The sequence below is a fragment of the Leptosomus discolor genome, chromosome 16, assembly GCF_034619465.1.
Source record: "Leptosomus discolor isolate bLepDis1 chromosome 16, bLepDis1.hap2, whole genome shotgun sequence".
NCBI lineage: Eukaryota > Metazoa > Chordata > Aves > Leptosomiformes > Leptosomidae > Leptosomus > Leptosomus discolor.
The window spans coordinates 5,479,331-5,503,952 of NC_141406.1; the positions used below are offsets into that span (position 1 = coordinate 5,479,331).

The 24,622-nt window shown below is 41.0% G+C and overlaps 1 protein-coding gene across 1 annotated transcript; it reads left to right on the forward strand.

The window, feature by feature from the left end:
* The first annotated feature begins 5,897 nt into the window (after nt 1-5,897).
* Nucleotides 5,898-23,934, forward strand: UPB1 (beta-ureidopropionase 1). The gene is made up of 10 exons (XM_086474250.1): nt 5,898-5,998; nt 6,735-6,906; nt 8,447-8,534; nt 9,244-9,338; nt 10,661-10,822; nt 16,269-16,438; nt 18,866-18,947; nt 19,792-19,834; nt 20,909-21,063; nt 23,851-23,934. Exons 1-10 carry the CDS (start codon nt 5,898-5,900, stop codon nt 23,932-23,934), a joined length of 1,152 nt encoding a protein of 383 aa, XP_086330376.1.
* Nucleotides 23,935-24,622: the final 688 nt, after the last annotated feature.

Consider the following 24,622-nt stretch of genomic DNA (forward strand, 5'->3'; position numbering starts at 1 on the left):
TATTCAATCTCAAATTAGATGTTTGCTAATTCTATTCTCTCACAATATTCTTGCAAAGAATGCGGCAATACAGAAACATCATGTTCCAGACTCTGCCTCATCTCTCCAGGTTTTACGCTTTGAAATATCTAACTTCTGCAAGGACTGAAACAAAAGATCTTTGTCCTGCTATGAGGGGAGGGACACCTTCTTCTTCCCAGATTTTACCTAAAATTCATTCATTTTGGTACAGACTACTACCCGCTTTGATGAAGGATTAGAACACTCTATTTATAGTAGGTGCTTAAAGACCGGGCTTCCTGAACCCATGGAAAACAAATGCACCAGATTTTATTCTTTTGTTCTTTTAATAAACTGTCTGTGAGATTCTTCCCCTCCCCTCCTTTCCTGCTGGTTTACTTGCATTCTTATATGTTCAGTGTTTTTCTCTTCTGTCTTTGTTCCAGTTTATCAGCAATTTACACACAGTTGTTTCCCAGACTCCACGATTTCAACAGCAAAAATAACACTGACCTTTTGAGCCCGTGAGCAATCCTGTTGGTGGTAATTTAGCAGAAAGTTACAGTAATGAACAAGAATGCTGCTCTTAAATGTTAGATCATTAAATGTGTTTTATGAGTATTTATTACTTCTTTACTGCACTTCCTGTGTACCAGGGAGATTGCCATATTCGAGGGAAGACTGAAGTTTTTAACTGGCCGAAGAGGTCAATTTGTGAATCTCTTCTGGTTTAAAGCTACATTTTCAGGTGTGATTTTGTCAAAGCAAGCAAGGAGAATATTTCTAGCTACAAAGACAACAGAAGGACTCTTCCAAAGGTAGAGTTAACTCTTTGAAAACTGTGAGCTGGGCTTTTCCTGTAGGACAGAGGTGAGGAGGGATGGGAAGGTGACTGAAAACTTACATTTCACTCCCCAGACTTGGGGCTGGTTAGGGACTGCTTGGGTCCCGGGCACGCCTGAGAGCAGACAAAATGTATTGTCAACAATAAACTTCCCCAGTTTTCAGCCACTTCCCCTCACCCAGCCTTCAGAACGGCAGGAAGCCAAAAGCAGATGACACAAAGCCAACTATATGAGGTTTATAATTTGGCACCCCTGCTCTATAGGTGATTGTGCCTGTGGCTTTTGCAGAGTCCAAGGGAAAGGCAGGGAATCTAAATGCAGACCAGAATTTTCGATCCATATCAAAATCCTCAACTTTGCTTTGGGTTAAGTTTACATATAGACCCATTTCTAAAACTGATAAGAATACTTATAAAGATTTAAGTAGAATTAGGAAAAGAGCTCTTTGTCTGTAACCAGTGTAAAGGCAAAAAAAAACCCAAAACCCAAAAAACTGAAACCCAAAAAACTCCACCAAAGTTAATCACAGAATGATTTGGGTTGCAAGGGACCTTGGAGATCATCTAGTTCCAACCCCCTGCCATGGGCAGGGACACCTTTCACTAGACCAGGTTGCTCCCAGCCCCATCCAGCCTGGCCTTGAACACTGCCAGGGAGGGGGCAGCCACAGCTTCTCTGGGCAGCCAGTCCCAGTGTCTCACCACCCTCACAGTGAAGAACTTCTTCCTAATATCTAATCTAAATCTCCCCTCTTTCAGTTTGAAACCATTACCCCTCATCCTATCGCTACACCCCCTGATCACAAGTCCCTCCCCACCTTTCCTGCAGGCCCCCTTTCAGCCCTGCAAGGCCGCTGTAAGGTCTCCCTGGAGCCTTCTCTTCTCCAGGCTGAACACCCCCAACTCTCTCAGCCTGTGCTCACAGGGGAGCTGCTCCAGCCTCCTGAGCATCTTTGGGATCTTTCTCTGGACCTGCTTGAGCAGGTCCACATCTGTCTTGTGCTGGGGGCCCCAGAGCTGAACACAGCCCTGCAGGTGGGGTCTCACCAGAGCAGAGCAGAGGAGGAGAATCCCCTCCCTGGACCTGCTGGCCACGCTGCTCTGGATGCAGTCCAGGATGCCGTTGGCTTTCTGGGCTGTGAGTGCACGTTGCTGGGTCATATTCAGTTTTTCATCCACCAACACCCCCTTCTCCCCAGGGCCGCTCTCGATCCACTCATCGCCCAGCCTGTATCTGTGCTTGGGATGGCCTTGACCCAGGTGCAGGACCTCAAGTGTTATAGCAAGAGGTCAGAAGTGACCTTAAAACAGAGAATGTTGGTTTTCCTACATCACAGCACCCTTAAAGCTCATTTGTCTCAATGTATAAACCAAAGCAGGACAGGAAGGAAGTTGACCGTCTTCCTTCTTTTAGTGTATTAAGTAGCATGAAGCTAGTGTTTTATCTCCCCCCTGTATTTTAGACCTGCCTCCTCTTACAACTTTTATGATGCTAATCACCCTTCACTGCCTGTCTCCTACACTTGAAATGTTTTGAATCAGGTGTGTTCCAACATAATTGGTTTATATCTGCACATGAAGCAAGTGAATCTGTGTTTGAGGTGAAGCAATGCAAAGATCTATTTCGCAGTACAACTCAGTACTTTATTCTGTGGCCACTGGAAAAGGACAGTGTAGAAGGTCGTTTTAAAGGGTGTTGCAGCATCTAGAAAGCAAGCTTAGACAGAGCATCAATATCATGTAGCTTGCAGGACACATCTGGGTCCATGTCCACCTAAATCCTTTTATAGGTGTTAATAACAAGCAGCGTGACCCTGTGGGTGATCTGAGACAGTTATTGCATTAGGAACACAAGTTATTAATTTATTTAGCTGCTCTGGGGAACTCTCTGTGACCCATTTCAAGGAATGAGAGGAGAAGAAAGTGTCAGGAAGCGTGATTCACACGATAGCATGAGTAGCAGGGTTCGTAAGAAGCTGGGTGTTTCAGATGGAGTATATGTACGCACAACTAGCTGAGGAAGGAAAGACAGAAATGCTGCCTACAGTCCTGCCTACTAGCTCTGATACGTGATGCTATTCAGCCTTCACTTCTATCTTGGGTTACAGTGCAAAGATTTTGTTTGTTTGTTTAAATCTTTTCTTGGGTCTTTCCCAATTTTAGCCTGAACTCTAGATATTTGGGTCTTAAATTCATTCTCCAGAGTGCTTCTGACTAATGCCAGGGCGCTATTGTGGGCTTTTACAGGAGCTCTTGGGTACAGTCTTGCAGCACAGTGTGCGGACCAGTGTTGGCAAAACACAGTTTTAGCTCTGAGATGGTATCTGTGTGACACAGGGTTTCAACACAGAAGCACACAAGAACTGCTTTCTGTACAGATTACACTGTGTGGTCCTGACTTCTATATCCGCCTTTCTGGACCACCCTGACTGAGAGGGTCATGAAAATCGTGCACGCTTCAGAACTGTTTTGTAGGAATTTTCACTTGTTTTAAAGAACTTTTGTTCCATATAATACGTATTTTCCTCTAAGCCAGTCATTACAGCCTGGGTTCCTACCAAAAGGTTCAGCTATTTCCCAAAATAATTACTTGGCCCAGGTAATGCAGAACTGGGAAGAAATTTAAATACAGAGGTTTGAAGAAGTCAAAACCAGAACTGGGAGCTGGATTCAAGCATCATACTTAACAGATAATTGTAATGACTGAGGTGGAACATTCAGACTTAAATCCAAGCTCTGTAATACACTTTGTCTGGGAAATGGAAGGCATCTTCCTTTATTAGGTTACTTTCCTACTCACATTAACATTTCGTGCTTTGAAGGTTTATTGTGTTGGCTGAACTTATACCTTTATATACACGTAGTCCCTATGGAACAGCCTGATCTCCTTTCATCATTATTAGTAATTCTAGGCTTGTCATTTCCTATTCACGCAGTCTGGACCTCACTGTGTTGTTGCAGGATGGCTGATATGGTGCACAGGAAATGCACTGTTTTTTCAGGTCTCGGCTGTTTGTGAGTATTCTTTTCAGGGGCTTCAGTTTTATTGCCATGGAGTCCATTTCCTACATGTAGTACAATTTGCTAAATTACAAACAAACACAGCACCGATAGAGAAGTCAGTGAAAGTTCACACTAAGAATAGAAGCTTGAAGAGAAAAGTTCAGTTATGTGACCTTCTTCAGGAGCTGGATACAAAATAGACCTGCTGTTTTTCCCTTTAATTTGTGGTCCAGGCAGAGAAGAACTTGAACAGTTCCCAGAGAAACCCAGGCCCTTCTGTTTGTTTCTTCAAATCCTCCAGAAGTGCTTTATCTGTTGTCATCCTGGGTGTGCTGATATGGAAATGAATTTACTTGGTCTCCTAATTTCCCGCCTGTATTGTCAGCTGACTTCTGCATTGATCTTCAGTTCTGCAATGTTTAAAGATCCGCCATCCATGAGCGGAACAAAATGTTACTGATATATACCTTTAAAATTGGCCGTTAAAGCAAATTAGGATCATCAGATGAAAAATACTATGTAAGTATCAGTCACTGCTTCTTATTGTCCTTCAGAAATATGTTTGGGAAAGAAAAATGATTCCTAAGAACAAGTTTTTAGGCCCTTGCTCATGAACAGGGAGATGCTACACTGATGAGCACAGGGCAAATACTTGCACAATGTACTAGCTATCCAGACATTTAAAAGGTTCCTTCATTACAAATGATGGGGTTGTTTTTCTTCTCCTTCATAGTCACCATTTTTTGCTTTATAACATACTATCATCCCTACTTCTAGCATATCTTGAAAATTCCCCCAAAGATCAAAGGATTTTCCTGATTGCTGTCTAAAGGAGTTAGTCTGCTCTTTAGGAGTTACTCCAAAGAGTTTCTGCCGCTAACAAAGCAGCAGAGCAGTGCATGTGCCCTGGTGGACTTGGCATACAGACATCGCTGCAACTTTTTGGGTTAAAAAGGGTGGATTAGAGCAAAAGAAACACATACCTCAAAATGCCTTGATAAAACCAGACTACCCCTGGACACCTTCTGTTTAAAGTTAAATATTAAACACTGTCTCCCTGACATTCTTTTTTTTATTTAGCATTTGCAGATGTTGGGTATTTTGCGTTAAATATTAAGCCTTTCAGGCTAAGTTGTTGTTACATCCTCCAGAAGGCACATAAAGCAGTGCTTAAACTTGGTGTGATATATTTAGACACGTGTAGCCATCCCTGGACTTAGTGCTTTGTTTGAATGAGAAAACCAGTTACCGTGTTGTGAATTTCGGTTGCATTTTGAAGCAGAAGGCATAGCCAATAGTTCAGTGGGAACAACCAGTTTAAACAGGGCGCCCACTTGGTACCTGCAGAAGGAAATATCCTTTATTTAGATGCGCCTTTTTTTGGTCCCAGATCAAGGTCTTAATTTGTTCAGTCTTTTGTCTGACATTAACTTTGATTCTGTAATGAATTTCCAATTATGTTGCGCCTCGAATGCATGTTAGAGACAAAATTATTTTTATTACTGGCTCCTGGTCAGTCTTATTGCAACTAAAACGGACACACACATACCCATGAAAACCATAGCCATTTTTTGACCTCCTGTTTCTAAGCCTTTCTGTTGAACGGTGTCATTATAAAAAGCTCCTGAAGATGTTCTGCTTTTAGATGAGTTGCTTCTGAGGCAGAGGAGTTGGTCCAGGAGTGGCAAGCAGCCCGGAATGGCCACATCCATGCCTCTTTTAACCCTTGGGGGCACCTCAGGGTTAGCCACCAGTGCGCAGGGCGCACAACCCCACCACCCCTGCGACAGCTACAGGGGACCGGCCCCACTGCGGCCGCCTGCGCCCCCGGGACCCCGCGCCCACCCCTCCGCGCCTCTGCGGCCCTGGCGGAGAACCCCGGCGGCCGAGCCGCGCCCGCCAAAACCCCTCTGAGGCGAAAGGGGCGCGGCCCGGCGGGGGCCGCCTGGGGGTAAAGTTCGCGGGGCCGCGCGCGCGCCTAACGGTCAGCGCGTGCCCAGCCGCCGGCGCGCCTCGCCGCGCCTCGGCTCATCCCGCGCCGCGCCGCGCCATGGCGGGAATCCTGGAGTCGCTGGAGTCGTGCTTGGAGCAGCACATCCCGCCCGAGCACCTCGCTGAGGTGAAGCGGATCCTCTATGGGGGCGAGGCAAGGTGCGCTGCCAGGACGGGCTGGCCTCCCTCTCCCCTGCGGGGGGGGTAATCGTGTCCCGTCCCGTCTCCCTCCTCCCCCTCGGTCTCCGCGATGGATGCCCAGCCCGAGGGTGAGGGGGAAGGAGACAGTTTGAGGACGGGCGCGCCTCAGGACACAGGGCTGGGTTGAAAGGAAAGAGAAGGGTAGGTCCTGTGGTGCTTGTGGTACTGTGGTGAGGTTAGGCTGTGGTGAGGTAGCGGGGGTAGTCTAGAGGTGATCCAAGTTTGGGAAGCAGGGCGGTGGAGAGGTCGTGTAAGAAGGTGGCTGACTGGAATGAAAGGCCTGAGGGGGGATAGTTTTGAGGGGGGGCTGGGGCCGTCGTGGCTTCGCAGTGAGGGAGCTGGAAGAGTGGGGATCTAACGTGAGGGAAAATGTTTAATTTACTGTGGGGGTGACAGATGGAAGTTTGCACGTATGTGCTTCTCGATTTCTGCAGCCAGGTAATAGTGTCTGGAAATCACAATTAGAGAGGAAGGCACTGGGAGTTTGCTGCCATGGAGGAGAGCAGCGAGATTTGCACAGGACCTGGCTACTGTGTGACTGTTCCCTTGTCTCATAGTTGTGTATGGGGACATGGGAGCTTGGGTGCCTCTGCAGGGGTAGACAGAATTTTTGTCAGCCTTTTGATCCGATGCCTTCAGAGCAGAAAAGGAGAAGATCACATCTTGAAATGTCTATGTTTCCTCTTCTATCCAGAAAACTTAATTTGCCATCTGCTGCTCTGTCAGCAGCTCAGGAAAGAGATTTTGAGCTACAGGGCTATGGATTTGAAGCTGATCCAGAGCAGTTGAGAAGGCCACGTATTGTTCGAGTAGGACTGATACAAAATAAAATTCCACTTCCCACAGACACAGCCGTGGCAGTCCAGGTATACAAACTTGGATCTGGGGTATTTGTGTGTAACTCCTTTTCTGCTGGATTGAGAAATAACACGCTTCAGTTGTTGATATTAGAAACTCCATCATGAAATGTCTGCTCATTGGTAATGTAGGACCCATCATTATCTTAATACAGCACACTGTAAGAAATTGGAATGACGCATCCATTTTTGTTGTTTCTCAGAAACATCTCATGTGTTGTGTTTGCCTAGTGAATTGCCCAACTTGTTTGCAGTTTTCCCAAAGCTAAATATTTAGTGACTGATTTTGTGCATGAAAATCCTTTGCCTCTAAAATGAAACAGAATATTATTTACCTGAAGTATCCCACAGGTGCAGTTCTTGTTTTAATTGAGAAATGTTCCATTATAGGAAAATCCATTAGAGTAAATACAGATTAATAGAGCTGTGTTCATTATTCTTTGAACAGCACTAAACCAAATCTTATTACAAGGTGACTGTCATCTCCTAACACCTTGGACACAAAAGTTCTAAGGTAACATATATAGACATAGACTCCTAAAAGTTGCTTTAAAAAAGTGTAAAAAAAATGCCACATTTATAAAATCTCCTGGAATAGTAGTTTTGTACGGTGAGAGAGCAGAACATTTCTGAGGTAATTTGTTTTGGAAAGATTATCTGATTAATTAATTCAGTATATGTATGAAGCATGTGGATTCTTTGTAGCATCAGTTAAAAAGACTAACAGTTATACTAATGGTTTTACCTTATAAATAACTAGTTAACTATTTCTGTAAGTCAGTGTACAGTTGAATTCATAGGTCACTGTTGACTTGTCTTGCGTCCTTTTTTTTTTTTTTTTAATTGACACCTGAAAGTATCAATGCAAGGTGCTACACCTATGCTTATCTTTAAGTAGACTACTCAAGAAAAAAGTACTTTGAAACGACTTTTTTGACTAATGAATAAATGATTAGGTTTTTTTTTCTCTTGGTAATAATCTACTGAGCTCTTTGGACAGAAGGATTTAGAAAATAGTTTGGAGTTAATAACTTATAGAGTGTCCAAGATCCACACATGTGAGCAGGATTCAGAGATGACCAGGGAAAAGGACTGTCCTTACCTCATATGTGAAGATTCTGAGTACTTGACTTTGAATCCGTGTTTTGAATTGGATTTTTTGAATCCAGAGAAACATTGCTCTGTAGGTTGTTTATAATTAGCAGCAAAACTAAAATTTTTGCTGTTTTTTTTAAGATCTTTAGCTGTTTGCCACTCAGTCAGCAATGAGTTGCCATATGTTTAAATGTTGTAACCATGGAGTTAGTATTCCATTGGATTGCTTTCTCTGTTTTCAGCATCTAAGTGCTTTTAAAAATCTGTATCTAACTCTTTCTGTTATCAGTGCTCAGGAATGATAACTTCTCCAGTTATTCCCTCTGAAAGCAATGGGCCTACTTATAGAACAAGATAAATTTAATGGGGACAGAGCTTGTAAAACCAGGCTATGATTATACAAGTGCGTTAGAACATACAGCTTGTTTTATAGTGTGATAATTCTCACAATCAGGTGGCCGCGCTGCACAGACGGATTGAGGAGATCGTGGAAGTAGCTGCAGTGTGTGGGGTCAACATAGTTTGTTTTCAGGAGGCTTGGAGTGAGTATTTTCTGTGATTCCTTCTAGATTGTCAGAGGTCAAGTTCCTTCTATTTTAACAAGTAACCTGTACTAGAAGTATGTCTTATAAGTAAACAGCAGAGATCTTCCAAGATACAACACTTGACTTTACTCATTTGCTTTCTAAAGGAAACAACAGTGTCTTAGTTAGCAGATCTGTATGGAAGATGTATGTGAAGTCTGTTATATTGAAGACTAGTGTATGCTGCAACAGTGATATTTGTAGGTGTGCTCTTTCGTGGTATCCTTCATGATCCTTTCCTCATTTTTTTTCTCTTAAACCTTTGGGTTTCTTCTAGACAAATATTAAAACTAAAAAAACCTAATTTTACTTAAAATGGAGTCTTTGAGGCTCAATAGAGGCAAAAACCAAAATGAAGGCTGGTGAAATGTTTGTGAAAATAGGTTATTCACAGAAAGTGTACACTAGTGACTTGGTTGTATTTTGTGTTTTTACCTCCAGTAAGACTTCACTAAGTGCATTCTTTCTCTTCTGCCTTGCTCTGTGTGGACCCAAAACTCCTTGCCCATGCTAAAAATATTTTTAAATAGCTTTTGCCTGTAAACAAGGAAAACAATTGAATAATTCTTAAGTGTTTAATTTTTTTATCTGTATTCATGAAACAGAATGTATTTCTTGAGTGACATGAGCATTCCTGTCAATTTTGTCTTGCATTGGTGTTTTCCAGCCATGCCCTTTGCTTTTTGTACAAGAGAAAAGCTTCCTTGGACTGAATTTGCTGAGTCTGCAGAGGATGGGCCAACAACAAAATTTTGTCAAGAGGTAAAAAAAAATGACCAAGCAAAGAAAACCCCACATCCAGCCTCCAACCCCAGCCCCTAACTGCCACTGACTAGCATGGATTTCTTTATGTACCAGTCTTGTACCACTGAGAACACTGAAATAATAAATAAATTTTCAACTTGCTTGGCAAATATTATGATAGTGAGTGAAGTAGGAAGGGACAACAACAACTGTACTCAGTATTTATTTTTTAAACTACTTTGCATTTGTAGAGTACCTTTTACCATGGAAGGCATATGAAACTGCCCGTTTAACTATTCCTGAATTTTCCAAGGGAGGAACGATTCTTCATACAAATATTTTTAATTTCTATTTAAGGTGTTTCTTGCCTAGAACAGTTGAGCATTAAACAATGCTTGTGTGAAGGTGTGAGAAGAAGAATTGCCAGCCTTTTCTGAATGAGAAACACTTTCACACAAATCTTTTGCATCTCACTGTGAAATGATACAAAATGTAGGGGGCTTCTTATGGACCCAAGGAGATTTGTTATTGTCTGGCTCTTATTTTTCCAGAGCCTGTTGATTGCAAGGGTGGCAGAAGTTATTTTTGTTTTCTGACAACTTTTTTTTAATAAGGAATTCAAATGATTTTCTTTTACAAGTGATTAAAACAACAAAAGACTGTTTTGTTCTCAAATTTGCCCAGATGTGCACTGATGTAAGCTTTTGTAGTCAGCAAAATATTGTTAGTCTGATCTAGGACAAGTACGTGTTCCTTCTCACTGTGGAATTAGTGACACTATGGACGTTTGGAGAAATAAAAGAAAGAGCAGTGATTTGACGGAAAAGACAATGTGCTAGTAAACTGGCAGTCAGAAGCTGCTCTATTTCTCGCTTGCACCTATGTTATTTAACATTTATTGTAAACATGTAACACTAGTTTACATTTCCTTCTTAAATTTTTTTTAAATAGCGGGTTTCAGCTAGCTGTGGTGTCTTTTAGTCTGCTACACCACTTACATGGTATACCAGAATGGAAGAATGGGATGGGATCTATCTCCTCTTATACTTGTGAATAGATAGAAGTTGGCTTCATAGTTTGACCATTGCTGTTAGGATACTTTTTCCTGTTGGTACCTTGCATTCCTAGTTGAAGGATTCAGGTGAAAAGCTCTCTGTGATGTATCCATCTTTGATGAAGAAACTGCGGTGATGTAGGCATGCCAGTGTGGCTTAAGCCTTAGCCCCTGATAACAGTCAGAGTAATGTACCGTGAAAACTTTTTAAAATCCTTATTAACAAAAAGTGAAAATAATTACTGCAGGCTTCTGTATAATAGAAGAATTGTGTTCATTTGTATAGCTGGCAAAGAAATACAATATGGTTGTGGTATCTCCAATCCTGGAGCGAGATGAAATACATGGGGGAACTCTGTGGAATGCTGCAGTGGTCATTTCTAATTCTGGAGCTGTCCTTGGCAAAAGTAGGAAAAATCACATTCCAAGGATTGGAGATTTCAATGAGGTAAGATGCTGTATTGTGATTATCAAGCTTGTCTTAACCTTGCAGCTCTTGTTCCTGTCAGCATGTGTTGTATCAGAGTCATATTGGCAGGAAAAGTAATGTATTTCTAGAAAATGTGGTACACTAAGTGTCAAATCAGTTTTTCTTAGGTGAAATTGTAGTGAGTTAATTTATCAAGAGTAGAGAGTGATGACTCTTAAAGGACAAATAACACTGAATATTGGTTATGTGCTCTTCCTTGGCCTGAAGGAAACTACAAAAGTATCAAGCATCTTTAAAACAAAATTCTCTAAGTCTCAGCTTTGTAACGTTAGTTGTGTGTGATTGGCTTAGTTTTTGCATGTGTGCATGTTGAACTTACTTTAATTTGGAGGGCAACTGTCTCATGGTTCAGGTGTGAGCATTATTTAGGATCTTGATCCGTTTCTCTGTGAGGTTGCCTGGGAAATGACAGTTCTTTTGCTTATGTTTCTTTGACCAGAATCCCTTAATTCATTGTGCTTCTGACTGAATAGCTGATTTATTTGTCACATTACTTCCGCTGAAGCCCCCAGCAGTTTTTAGGCCATCCTTCAGAATCAGGTTCAGAAACTGGACTGGTAGTAAAGGCAACATCAGAAGAAAACTGGTAGATCTGAAATGTGTTTATCCATCCATAGAATTATCACAAGCAGAAAGATCAGGGTTAAAAATTAACCAAAGTCTAAAAATACATTGTCTTACCTAACTGAATCTCTCCTTGCCAGCTAAAGTGAGTAATTAACAAGGGCATTTCTTCTAAGCTCTGGGGGCTGCTGTAGACCTGCAGTTGCTTTTGTTCCCTGTACAAATGCTCCAGTCACTAAACTGAGGCTTCAGAATCCAAATTACTTTTTCATTAATTTTAAAAGGGTTTTTTAGTGTCTTGAAACTTGGTGTTCAAAGACCTCTGACAGTTTTGACCTGGGCTCCCAGACCTGATCAGACTGGTTTGTGTTTCTTCAGAGGAGGCTGTTAATATGTTCCTACACAATGGATTTCTGGCACAGGCCTGTCAGTCACCAGTGTTGACTTCTATCTTCAACATTTATTTTGATATTTAGTATTATTTTATCAGATCTGTCATTTAGCTAGCAAAACAGTAACTAACAAACCCATATAAAATACAAGCACTAATAAAAATGAATTTTGGTTACTTTCCATATTTTTGATTTGTTCCTTGTGTAATGAAACAAAAAATAAATTCCTGTTGCTTGTGCTAAAATATGATGTCTTTCAGTGTTCTAGGCACTGTTTTGTCGAGCATCAACAGATTCCAAGAAAAGTCTTGTTTCCAGCTATGAAACTGTAATGAAAGGCACCTAAAAAAGGAAAATATTTTTACTTTTCCATTGAAGTATAAATAGAGTTTCATTAAGAGTTTTGCATAATTCCTAAAAGGAGTTAGTTCTTATAATCCTAAATGCAAGAATTACCACAAACAATCTATTTATATCTTGCAGGTATACTATAATGATTTGGCATTCCGTGTTGTATTTGCCTCATTATAGAAGCAAGTAGTGTTTACCCAAAACAGCACTGTCTTTTTAGCTAGTTTTGTTAGTAAAGCATTAAGTCCATTTTTCTGAGCTGAGTAATTCTGATAGAGGACTTTAGAAAGCCAAGACTACAGGGAAGGGTTATGCTCATCTCTAGTGCTTTAATGTTGTTTTCTTTATCAACAAAGTTAACCCCCAAGGAAGCGTTGAATTTGAAATTATTTTTTGTGGATTGTCTCTGTAGAACAGATAGGGAACGGAGCCTTGTTAAAATCATCCTGGTTGAATTGGTGAGAACTAAATGGAAAGGGGAAAGGGATTGGTCTGTAACCTATTCAGCCGTGTGTGGGAGGGCATATAAATAAACAAAAATCAATCCTTCTTGAGACATCACAGTTTGTTGCTGTGGAGATGATTGTGACCTCTGGTGAGGAAAAAAGAAATAAGAATTCATGAATTCCCTGAAGCAATAGCATTCTTGTTTTTCTTCTCCTATTGTAATAAAAGAAAACCAAGAATAGAAGAAAAAATGGAAATATGTTCAGTCAGCGGAATTGTTTTGAAAAAGGATTGTGTGAGTGCCCACCACGTGGTGTGCTCTCTGCAGACATGAAAGGAGATAAAATCAGCCCAAGGGACTGCAATTTCATGGACCTGATGATAAATAAGAAACATGAGGTGTCACTTTTACTGGGCCTACTGAACCTCTAGCCCTTCTTGGTTTCAGAAGATGATCCCCATGTATGTATCATGCCGTTCTCCTAGGCTTATGCGAGGCCCTAGTTTGTTCGCCACTTGTAACTGTCCTTGCTTGAGGCCTGGTGTGGTTCTGCTTCCTTCAAGACCAATGGCAGTGGTTGTTACAATGGACAGATAGTTTCAATAAAAAGGGAATTGTTTTACAACACACCTTTCTTACATGGTAAGAGGCACGCCCCATTGGGTCAGGCTGCTGGATTATGTACCTTGCTTTTCTGTCTCAGATCATCACAAACAGGTAATATTGGGAATAAGTCTGGCCACTCTGCAACTTTTCTACTTCCTCGGTATCCACAGTCATTGTATTAGGGATGTTGGGAGGTGTGTTCTGTCTAATTAGTTTCTTATCTGTGGTTCTCTTATCAATGACTTTGTCTAATCCCTTCTGAACCTGGTGATAATACCTGCTTTCACAAAGAAGCAAATTTCAGAAGTGCGCTGCCTGCTGCATGAAAAAAGGTACTTTGGTTGAAAACAGGTACAAACAAGAGTGTGATTTCAGTCAATACCCGCTATTGCTGTGGCTTGGGGATTTCTGTATTCATCTTATCCGCTGCCTTTGTGATTTTGTAAATCTCATGCATAATATCCATCAGCCTCCTGTCTGCAGATCAAAGAGCCTTTTTAGTTGCTCCTCACAAGGGAGCTGCCCCATCCCCTTCATCGTTTCAGTTGCCTTTACTTATTCCATCTCTAGTATATCCTTATTTAGATGCAGACACAAGAATTGCCCAAAGTACTCAAGCTATGGGCATGCAGGACTCTTACAAACCAGCAAAAGGATGTTTTCTGTTACCTTTCAATACCCTTCCTGTTGACGTTTGAGATTTTTCTTGTGTTTTTGACTACCACTGAGCATGAAGCAGGCGACTGTCAGTGACTCCACACGTACCCTTTTCTTGTATCTGGGAAGAGCCATTTCTGTACATTGCATTTAGAGTATCTCTGTGAATGTTTGTGTCTCTTGATAGCTGTTAACAATGTCCTTCTCTTCACTAGTGCCTTTTACAGGAACTGGTGCATTTCTAATCGTTTAGAAATGTTTGATATGATAAGATGAAAGTTTGCAGCATATGGTAAATGGGATGTTTTAAGCCAACAGTTGGCTCCAGTTTCTTTAAGAAGTGTTCTCTAGATTTATCCTGCGATTTTCCTGGTGGTGGTTTCAACACTTCTGTTTGTTTAGAGCAATAGGCATGTAGACCACTCTCCATCATCTTTGGTAAGTTGTGGGGAACAGGAGAGGTGCCTGAGGGCTGGAGGAAAGCAAATGTCACTCCAGTCTTCAAAAAGGGCAAGAAGGAGGACTCAAGTAACTACAGACAGGTCAGCCTCATCTCCATCCCTGGAAAGGTGATGGAACCACTTATCCTTGGTGCTGTCTGTAGGCATATCAAGGATAAGAGGGTCATTAGGAGCAGTCAGCATGGGTTCACCAAGGGGGAGTCATGTTTGACCAACCTGATAGCCTGTCATGAAGACACAGTCAGGTGGATAGATGATGGTAGTGCAGTGGATGTGATTTATCTTGATTTCAGTGAAGCATTTGACACTGTCTCCCACAGCATCCTCACAGCTAAACTGAGGAAGTGTGGTCTGGATGATTGGGTAGTGAGGTGGACTGTGAATTGGTTGAAGGAAAGAAGTCAGAGAGTTGTGGTCAATGGGACAGAGTCTAGTTGGAGGCCTGTATCTAGTGGAGTCCCTCAGGAGTCGGTACTGGGACCAGTACTATTCAATGTATTTGTCAATGACCTGGATGAGGGAACGGAGTGCACTGTCAGCAAGTTTGCTGATGACACAAGACTGGGAGGAGCGGCTGACACACCAGAAGGCTGGGCTACCATTCAGTGAGACCTGGACAGGCTGGAGATCTGGGCAGGGAGAAATTTAATGAACTACAAGGGCAAGTGTAGAGTCTTGCATATGGGAAAGAACCACCCCAGGTACCAGTATAAGTTGGGGACTGAGCTGTTGGAGAGTAGCGTAGGGGAAAGGGATCTGGGGGTCCTGGTGGGCAGCAGGATGACCATGAGCCAGCGATGTGCCCTCGTGGCCAAGAAGGCCAATGGCATCCTGGGGTGGATTAGAAGGGGTGTGGTCAGTAGGTCGAGAGAGGTTCTCCTGCCCCTCTCCTCTGCCCTGGTGAGACCCCATCTGGAATAGTGTGTCCAGTTCTGGGCCCCTCAGTTCAAGAAGGACGGGGAGCTGCTGGAAAGAGCCCAGTGCAGAGCCACAAAGGTGATGAAGGGGGTGGAACATCTCCCTTCTGATGAAAGGCTGAGGGAGCTGGGTCTCTTTGGCTTGGAGAAGAGGAGGCTGAGGGGTGACCTCATTGGTGTTCATAAATACGTAAAGGGCAAGTGTCAGGAGGATGGAGCCGGGCTCTTCTCGGTGATGTCCAATGACAGGACAAGGGGCAATGGGTGCAAGCTGGAGCATAGGAGGTTCCACATTAACGTAAGGAAAAACTTTTTCCCTGTGAGGGTGACAGAGCACTGGAACAGGCTGCCCAGAGAGGTGGTGGAGTCTCCTTCTCTGGAGACATTCCAAACCCACCTGGACACATTCCTGTGTGAACTACTCTAGGTGGTCCTGCTCTGGCAGGGGGGTTGAACTAGATGATCTTTTGAGGTCCCTTCCAACCCCTAACAGTCTGTGATTCTGTGATATAGGAAATTTAAATAACCAATCCACTAATATTTCCTTATATGTAGCATTCATAAAATTACTGCATGTTGTTACATAGCAGGTGAATGTAAAGGAATTCCATGTTCTTTAAATGGTGTTCATCATCTCTTTAGTCAGAATCAAAGGATCGGAGGTGCCTAAAGTTTGGGAATTTGCGGATCTCAAGTTTCTGTACAAGTTTCTAGCATTAGTAAAGTGTTTACGCAAAGTCAGACAGTGCTTAGGTGTAGTATGAGTGAAGTGAAACAGAAAGGGACTTGAATTTGATCTCAGCAGCCTGAGAGCCGCTTTTTGCTATATACCCTTTACAGTGCAGCTAAGTACTAAATGAAAGATGTTGTCCTTGCTCATGGTCTAATAGCTTGAAGCTGGTAATCAGAAATTGGGAAATGTCAAAGCAATGTTCAAGGTATTTCTTGTCACTTTTTTAAGAAATCTGCCTTTGTGGTTTTGTGTTTGTTTTATTTGTTTGTTTGTAGTCTACTTACTATATGGAAGGAAATACCGGACACCCAGTGTTTCAGACACAGTTTGGAACAATTGCTGTGAATATCTGCTATGGACGCCATCACCCTCTGAACTGGCTCATGTTTAGTATGAATGGAGCAGAGATCATCTTTAACCCTTCAGCCACTATTGGAACACTCAGGTAAAATACAAACTGATTTAGGCCATTGCACGCTTTCTGGGTTAACTGAACCTCTGAGCCCCTCACTGGGGCCTCAGGGGCACCTTGCTGAGGTCTTGGAACCTGAGGTATCACCTCCTTGTTTTGCCTTCATGAAGAAATCTGCATTCTTTTCCCATCTGGCATTTTGGCCTACCAGTCTGCTCATAGTCACTAACTCTTCCAGAACTTCAGTGGTACATCAGCAGAACTTTTGTCTCTGAGACAGACTTAACCAGCGTCCAGCTGCTGTTCCGAAAACTAATGAGAGTTTGTTTAGATTATCTGTGTAATATCTTTGCTTTATCGTGGGCAGTAGTAGTTTGCATTCAGGCATAGCTTGCCAGCTTGCATCATCCACCTAGGAGCCAGTAAGTATGGTAGCAAATTGCAGTTTTCAGAGCCAAGCTGAGAAACCCTTTTCTCAGAAACTTTTTTTTTTTTTAGCTGTTGGCAATTCTGTGATTATCAGGCCTCATGAACCAGACTGAACCAGTGTAAACTGTTTCCCTTGAGATTAATCTTCTGCAGATTGACGTTAATTGCACCCTGCTGACTTGATTTCCTAAAAGGAAAAAGAAAACCAGCTCAGTGAGCTAAGAAAATACACTTCTTAGCTAGCCCGTAATGATTAATTTGTGGATTAGATCTTGAATATTCTTTGGCCCTACATTATCAGCATCAGTCACATTTTAATAAAATAAGCTCTGAATGTGCCATACTTCCAAAGCATTGTCTGGCACAGGCTGTGTATTGCTTGGGATACTATAATGTGATGCAAAATAACTGCGTTTCTTTGGGGCCAATGAGTGGGCTTTCTTTAAATAGAAACGTTGTAGAAATAGTTTCAGTGGTCACTACTCTTGACAAAATCACCATGCCTTCCTTTCGTTCTCCTTGTGTTCTGTTCTTTGCAGTACTACTCAGTACTTTCAAATTCCACATTAGCCTATTTGTAAGTTGAGGTGTGGGGTATAAAAGATAATTTAGGTTGAGTAACATTGGAAAATGCCCTTTGAAAAGAGTTGAATAATTCACAATGCTTTTGGGGCATTTGTGTCACTACTAGAATAATATTTGTGAAGTTTGTCCACTTATAGCCCCTGAACAGGAGAGGACACAGAAGTTACCCTGTTGTCATACAGCACTTCATTGGTATCCTGGGTGCTTCATGCTCTCCTAATTATTGGCTTTCACATGATTATATTTAAGCATATAATTTTTATTGCAGGAAGAGGACTCTGGAGGCCCCTGTAAAAACTGTCTCTGGGGTCACTTCTTGACTGTAGCCTTTTTTTCCTGTCTCTCTTCTTCTGTGAAATTGTAATTTGCTGGAGCTTTTCAATAAAATCCCTTTTTCTTAGAAGAGCTGACTGCCAAACTCAAAGCAATTGAGAAAAGAGACAATAAATGAAGACCTTTCAATCAATCCAATGACCATCGCTTAAGATTCTTGAGTCTGACTGGGAGATTAATGAGTCAGATGTTTGCAGCCTTGTCTTGCTACTCAGAATCTGTCAGGTACATGCTGTCACAGGAGTGTACAAATTGTATCACCTTTGTTTTGGAGCTATTAACTAGTCTGATCCCTGTGTATCAAACTATTTAATAAAAAGAAGGCTATTTCACTTTTCAACATCAGTCAGAATTGAACTCTCCTTTGGAAAAGACATAGGGGCTTGTAAAAGAGAAGGAATTTTTTATTCCTCATTTCTCAGTTCTTGGTTTTATGTAAATTTAATGACTGGTTTGATAGATAATTACTGGGAAGTTATCAGGATGCTTTTGTTAAACATCCTTTCTTTTTCATCAACCCACAATGGGAAAATGACTTACTGGTAAGTGCTGTGAAAACTGTGGTTGAAATAACAGAAGTCGGGAATTTTGGAGGAAATGGATTTTTCTTTTACTTTCAGGTTTTTATTATTCCCATAATAAATTTTTTTTCATTCAGTGCTGCAAAAGCCTCTTCTGGACCATTTTAGGGAAAAAAGGAGACAACTTGTAGGAATCTCTTACAGCTTTGCTGCAGAATAATGTTTGGTGTATTGAAAGTTAACGGAATGTGAAAGCACGTGTGTAAATCCTTTGCATGATTTGGAGAGTAAAGAATTTTACACTTTAGTTGTTTTGAAAATCTTGGGATGTGTTAATTTTTTTCCTTTTTTTGCCACAACAAATCCATATTTACCAGGTTATCGGAATCGTTTATTTCTATATTTCAGCAGAAAATAATTATAGTGCTTGGCTGTATCTGTGGGGAGATTTTGATTGTAAGAGCAAGACCAGTCTTAGCAGCTAACTTTGGCTTCTTTGACAGAAAATGTACGGTGTGACACAGCCGTAATCTGAATTTAGCTCTGAAGTAGACAAGCAGTGAATACCTGCCTCCTCTTTTGTGTATTGCAGTGAGTCGTTGTGGCCAATTGAAGCAAGAAATGCTGCCATAGCTAATCACTGCTTTACATGTCCCATCAACAGGGTAGGAACGGTATGTATCTTCACTTCCTTATTTCATTTCATAATTCAGGTATTGTAGCATGAGTTAATGCAAGGTAATGACCTGGATAGAACTAGAATGCATAGATTCCTGTACTGTATAACTACTGTATTAGTGTTTATAATATGATTTGAAGATGGACAGTGATAAAGATTGAGAGCTGCCTTGTTGCTGTCAGCCTACTTTTCGGTTGCAGCTGCTTCCTGTTCTTGAATTGCTCTCTTTGTAATAGGCAGCCACCCTTTTGCTAATTCTCCTAGTTTCTATGGTGAAATCAGTATTCTTTTAGCCAAAATGACTGAAAATGAAATATATCGTCAAGTCAGCGGTACACACTGGTTGTCGTTGCACAGATACTACCTCTTTCTGGACACTGAAATTCTATGATGAAAACTAATGTTGCACTGAAGAGGTTGTTCTTGCCTTCAGATTGGTCCAAATACCCTACATATGTGTTCTTTTATAAGGTTCCCTGCAAAAACCCAGACTTGTTCTTGTCGTTATGTGAATACATTTGCCTTTTGTCATCTGCAAAGATACATTTGGTTAAATGTCTCCTCTTTTGTCTCTTCCGTAAACTCGTGAAACTGATAGGAGGCATGTTCCTCAAAGTGTATTAACAACAGGCAGTGATACAAAAAGATCCTTGTTTTCTAGCCTATCCATCATAGGAACTAGGCCCCTCTGATGACTCCCTTTAGACAGTGCTGATGGTATGCCAGAAAAAGTCTTAATAGATTTATATAAACTTCCTTACTAAATATGGTAGACTAGCAAGGACTTCTTGAATGAAATGGAATTATACTGCCACCTACGGATTCCTTTTATTTCACAGGAATACTACAAAAATGCCTTTACTTCTGGAGATGGTGGAAAAGGTGAGTTCAGAAAGGACGTTCAGTGGTTGCTAATAACTGTTAACTAGAAAGTCTGACGAAATGATAGCTCTCCTGCAAGCGGCTGTCGTGCGACTGCCTTACTTAAGGCTGCTGTTTTGTAAGCTGGAGAGAAGCAGCGCTTCCTGTTAAAGTTGGTGGTGTCATGGTATGTGGTCACCAGAAGGTCATACCTTAGGTTTCTATATACTCTCAGAAGACTAAGAGTTTCAGAGTTAATGCAGAAATCCCACAAATTAGCCTGTGTTGTCAGTGCATTCATGACATTTTATTCGTAGTTTTAAGATTATGAACGTTAATAGCCCTAGCCTGAATCCCCAGCCAAGCTTTTTTGCCCTGTTTCACTGATTTGCTGGAAGTTAAAAGAAGAGAATGGTCAAAGAAGAGCATGAGGTTTGCTTATGTGTACTTCACTTGTATGTTGAAACACTGTAATTTCACCATGCCTGATTCTGGCTTCATCTGGAGAGGGCCTGAGCCATTTTTAGCTAGTTTTGGAGTGAAGTGTTTGTAGCAGCTGCATGAAAAAGGTCAGCGGTGTCCATTGCTTAGTAGTACAACAGATGTGGCTGATTTTTGGCACAACTCAGAGTTGTGCAATACGAAATAAGATTTTTTCCGTGCCTCAAATCCCAGTCTTTTCACCTCTGACCTTGTGTTGAAAATTGAATGGGTGCGTCTCTGTCAGCTGTTTTGGAGATGTATGATTTGACAATAAGAATTTCTTTAAATTTAAAGAGAAAACAATAAAAGCAAAGCCTTTAGTTCAGATATTTAACAATGGGAAAGCATAATCATGCATTATTTAAAAGGCAGTGCAGTGAGTTTTTTCCTGTTAATTCGATATATGTGAAAGCTGTCCTGTGCATGAAAGTAACTATTGGTCAAAACTGCAGTTACCTTAAGATCATGCTGTGACTCTTCAGGATGATATCTTGCTTAAAGCACAGTGAGTGAGCAGCCACAAGAAACTGAGCCAGGTTTTAGGGGACACTGCATGTTAAGTTGATACTTCTTTGCAGATGGCATTACAGGCTTTTTAAAAATTTCTTTAAGCTCACCATGACTTGGGCCATTTTTATGGCTCAAGTTACGTAGCTGCACCAGATGGCAGCAGGACCCCAGGACTCTCTCGCACTCAGGATGGACTTCTGGTGGTAGAGATGGATCTAAACCTTTGCAGACAAGTCAGTGACAAGTGGAATTTTAAGGTAAGCCTGCTTATAAAGAAACAAACTTACGTATGATGTTAGAACAAACAAGCTTTCATAATGGTCTTATAATAGTTAAAAAGCAGCCTTCTTTTTTAACAGTCCAGAGCTTATATCGTTGAACTAATTTAACAGGGTGTTCTGGAGGTCAGGGGCATAAATGGATTCCAAAAAAGGAGTAGCCAAATTCAGGGAAAGTAGGTCAATAGCTTTTAAATGAAAAACTTAGCCTTTGGTCCTTAAGTGCAGATCGCCAGGAGCTCCGAGGACTGCTAGGGGAAGTGTGTGTGGTTTCCTTATGCAAGGTATGTAGGCATTTGTCACTGAGCTGAGATGTGACTTTGATCTGGTAATTCTGCTAGTTCTTCATGTTCTTATAGGCCTTTGTTGTCAGTTTTCATGAAATTTAGTGAAAACCCAAACCCACAAGAATCTTTAAGCTTCTGAGAACTTTCTGAATGCAAACTTCTTGCAGTGTTACCTCCCTGGACACACTGAAGCCAGGGAAAAAGAACTGTGTACACTCATCTCTGGAGCATTCTAACACACTTTTGAATTTACCTAAATGAGATTAAGACAGCTGCAAGCCTTTCCACGTGGCTTTAACAAACTTATTCATTACTAATTTTTCGTGTTCTGAGATGAAGTTAATTTGGATCACTTTTCCTGAGGGTGTAATTTGATTTAATTAAACCAGCAGCAGTACTGGTTTAAGAAATTGCCACCTCAGCACTGCAGTTCCCTTATCTTTCAGTTGTGCCAGTACAAGCTATGTGGGGTGCTATATTTACACAGGTTTAGTGGTGTGACCAGAACCAAGCAAGCAAACAAAAAACACTCTGGTTTCTGCTTGTAATCTGATCAAGTTTACGGCGGGCCCCACAAATATTCTGTTGGAACAACAAAGCAAGCAAAAGGAGAAAAGAGGTGGCGACTTGTTAAATAGGCTTTGCTGGTGAAGAAAACATCTTGCTTACTTCTGTGGAGACAGGTCTTCCGTTCTAGTCCTCAATACTGCTAAAGACTAGACATTTTTCCTATCCACTCTTAAGATCAGCGTGATTTGAATCCTTACAAAGTAGACCAGAACTCCTGTCTAACAACTGTCACAATGTATGTAGGTTCTTCAGTGATAATCTAGTATTTAAAATAAGTAATCATGTGCAAGGAGAGTCAATTTTTGTACGTAATGTTACAGCAAGTAGACATTTATTTTATAGAGCTGGTTTATTTGGAACCACCTTGTGCATTACAATCTAGTGCAATATATAATGTGTTTTGATTACAATTTGATGTAAAAATACAAATTTTCTATGGATTTGAAATGCTGGATAATCTTTTTAATTAAAACATAATCATTTCTTATCTTGAGCTTAATTTCTTTGCTAAAGCTGCCAATCCATATGTAGGGACTAAAGACAAAAAGTAATTTCAGGTCGTCTTCTGGACAGAATTACATTAGTAATTTTACAGCTATGTGTGGTAGGTATGTGGTTGGAATTAAATTGTGCTGAGAGATTCCTAGTTTTTTCATATGGGCATTTAATTTTTCTTCACCACTGAAATCTGAGGCCCTTATTACAGAGTAGAGATTTAGTGTGTCGGGAAGCCCATAGAGCGTTGTTTACAACAGCTTAGTAGGAGCGTCTGAACAAAAGCAGTTGTATTGATTAGGAAAAACAAACAGTAAAAGCAAAACACTGACCTTTAGCTGTTTTGTATAGAATTGCTTACTTTTTTTGTCTTCAAATCTTATGCTTTCAGCACCTTAGTTTTATGTTGATGGTGTAGATCGCTGTTGTTGGTCTTTTGGCACACAAGGCACAGCTATGGCTTTTTCTGTGACAGGGGATACCGATTTCCTTTTCCTCTCATTTGTGGCCAAGGCAGACGTAGTTCTTGATATGAGGGGAGTGAGGAAGTATGAAGTCATGAGTTACCCACCACAGAAAACCCTTGATAGCAAGTAGGACCTTTTTAACCTCCTCTGGTACCTGCAATTTGCATTCAGTGATGCCTGAAAGGAACATTCAGTAGAAAGTCTTTGCTAAACTTAGAGCAGCAAAATAGTTAAACTGTTCTTATTACACTCTGGCAAGAAGGAAGTAATTCGCCCCTCTCAGAGCCAACATTGTAGACTGTGCACTTCAGAGGAGGATGATAACACTATGTAAAGTGCTGTATTTTGGCCTCCTAGCTTACTGTATCACCCAAAATGATAATATTTTGTATTATTAATGGATAAAGTAAGAGCAACCCAGGTACTGTCGGTGGCACTTACTGCTGGCAGAAGGGTTCATCAATTGTCCAGGACATAATAAGAAGACATAATGACAGATACACTCCTTTGCCTTCATTGACATAACTTATAAGAGAATATTGTTGATGCAGAAGAAAGGTCACTCCACCTTTTGTGTTGAACTTTCAGCTGTCCAAGATAACCAAAATAGCCTTAAGTAATTAGTCAGCAGACTTGACTGTCGGTGAAGGAGAGCTGCAAAGTAGGAAGGTGTTCATTTTAAAGTGTTACTTTTTAGAGTGGAAATGCACTTCTACTATTTTTTGGGTAGAAGTATAGTTTTAGGCTACACAATGCGAGTTCCTTTATAAAATATGTAAGTTTGTGCTAAGGCACTGGAGGTCTTGTATTTTGAGTGAATTATGATTTTACTATTTGAGGCAATTAAATAATATGTCGTTATAAAAACCAAGGTGGGTCTAAGTATTTTCTACTGAAGTACTTTCATAGCTCACTAAAAGAACTGAAGCTTGGTTTTTCTTTTCCAGATGACTGGTAGATATGAAATGTATGCAGACAAGCTCACTGAAGCAGTCCAACCTTACTTTATGCCAAACATCATCAAAGAGTAAGAGACAGCGTCTCATTACAGTCAAATGTTACATAACAAATTAAAAGGTACTGCTGGGTGATAGTTTTACTGTGGACCACAAGTTAATTTAGGGTTGTTAGTTTCCTGTAACCAACTTTTAAATAATAGATTCAAAACTATGTTGAGTAAAATAATTGAAAAATGTCTGCTTGGGTGTGTTCTTTGTCACTTGCACCAATGAGTCCAAACTTCTGTTCCTTACTAGAAATATATGCAGTAGGAATAAATTGATATAAAATGATGAAATTCATTCGGCACTGTATACTGTGATATAGTTTGATGGAGATGATGAATTCAGAGGACATGAAAACTTTTACATAAGCTTTGCATTGTGGGTCTGTTTACTTCTGCTTTCCAGTTTTTATCCTCTACTGAAATGCATAATTTGGGGAGAAAAGAGGCATAAATTGGTTTAATCTGCTGTTTTTTTTAAAAAAAAATTCACGAGCTATTTGATGCAGGTCTGTTAGAGCTAAGTAATGTCCCAGACATGTCCTAGTGTTTGAAGATCTGTGGGTACTGTAAAGCAAGACCATTTGGGTTCTTTCTGTTTCCCTTTATGCTACGTATTACAACCACTGATGTCTTTGAGGGGACTCCTTCAAGGTGCAATAGTGCTGCAGACAGATGCTTTTAGTATCTTCAGAAGCTGAGTGCTGTGTTGTGAG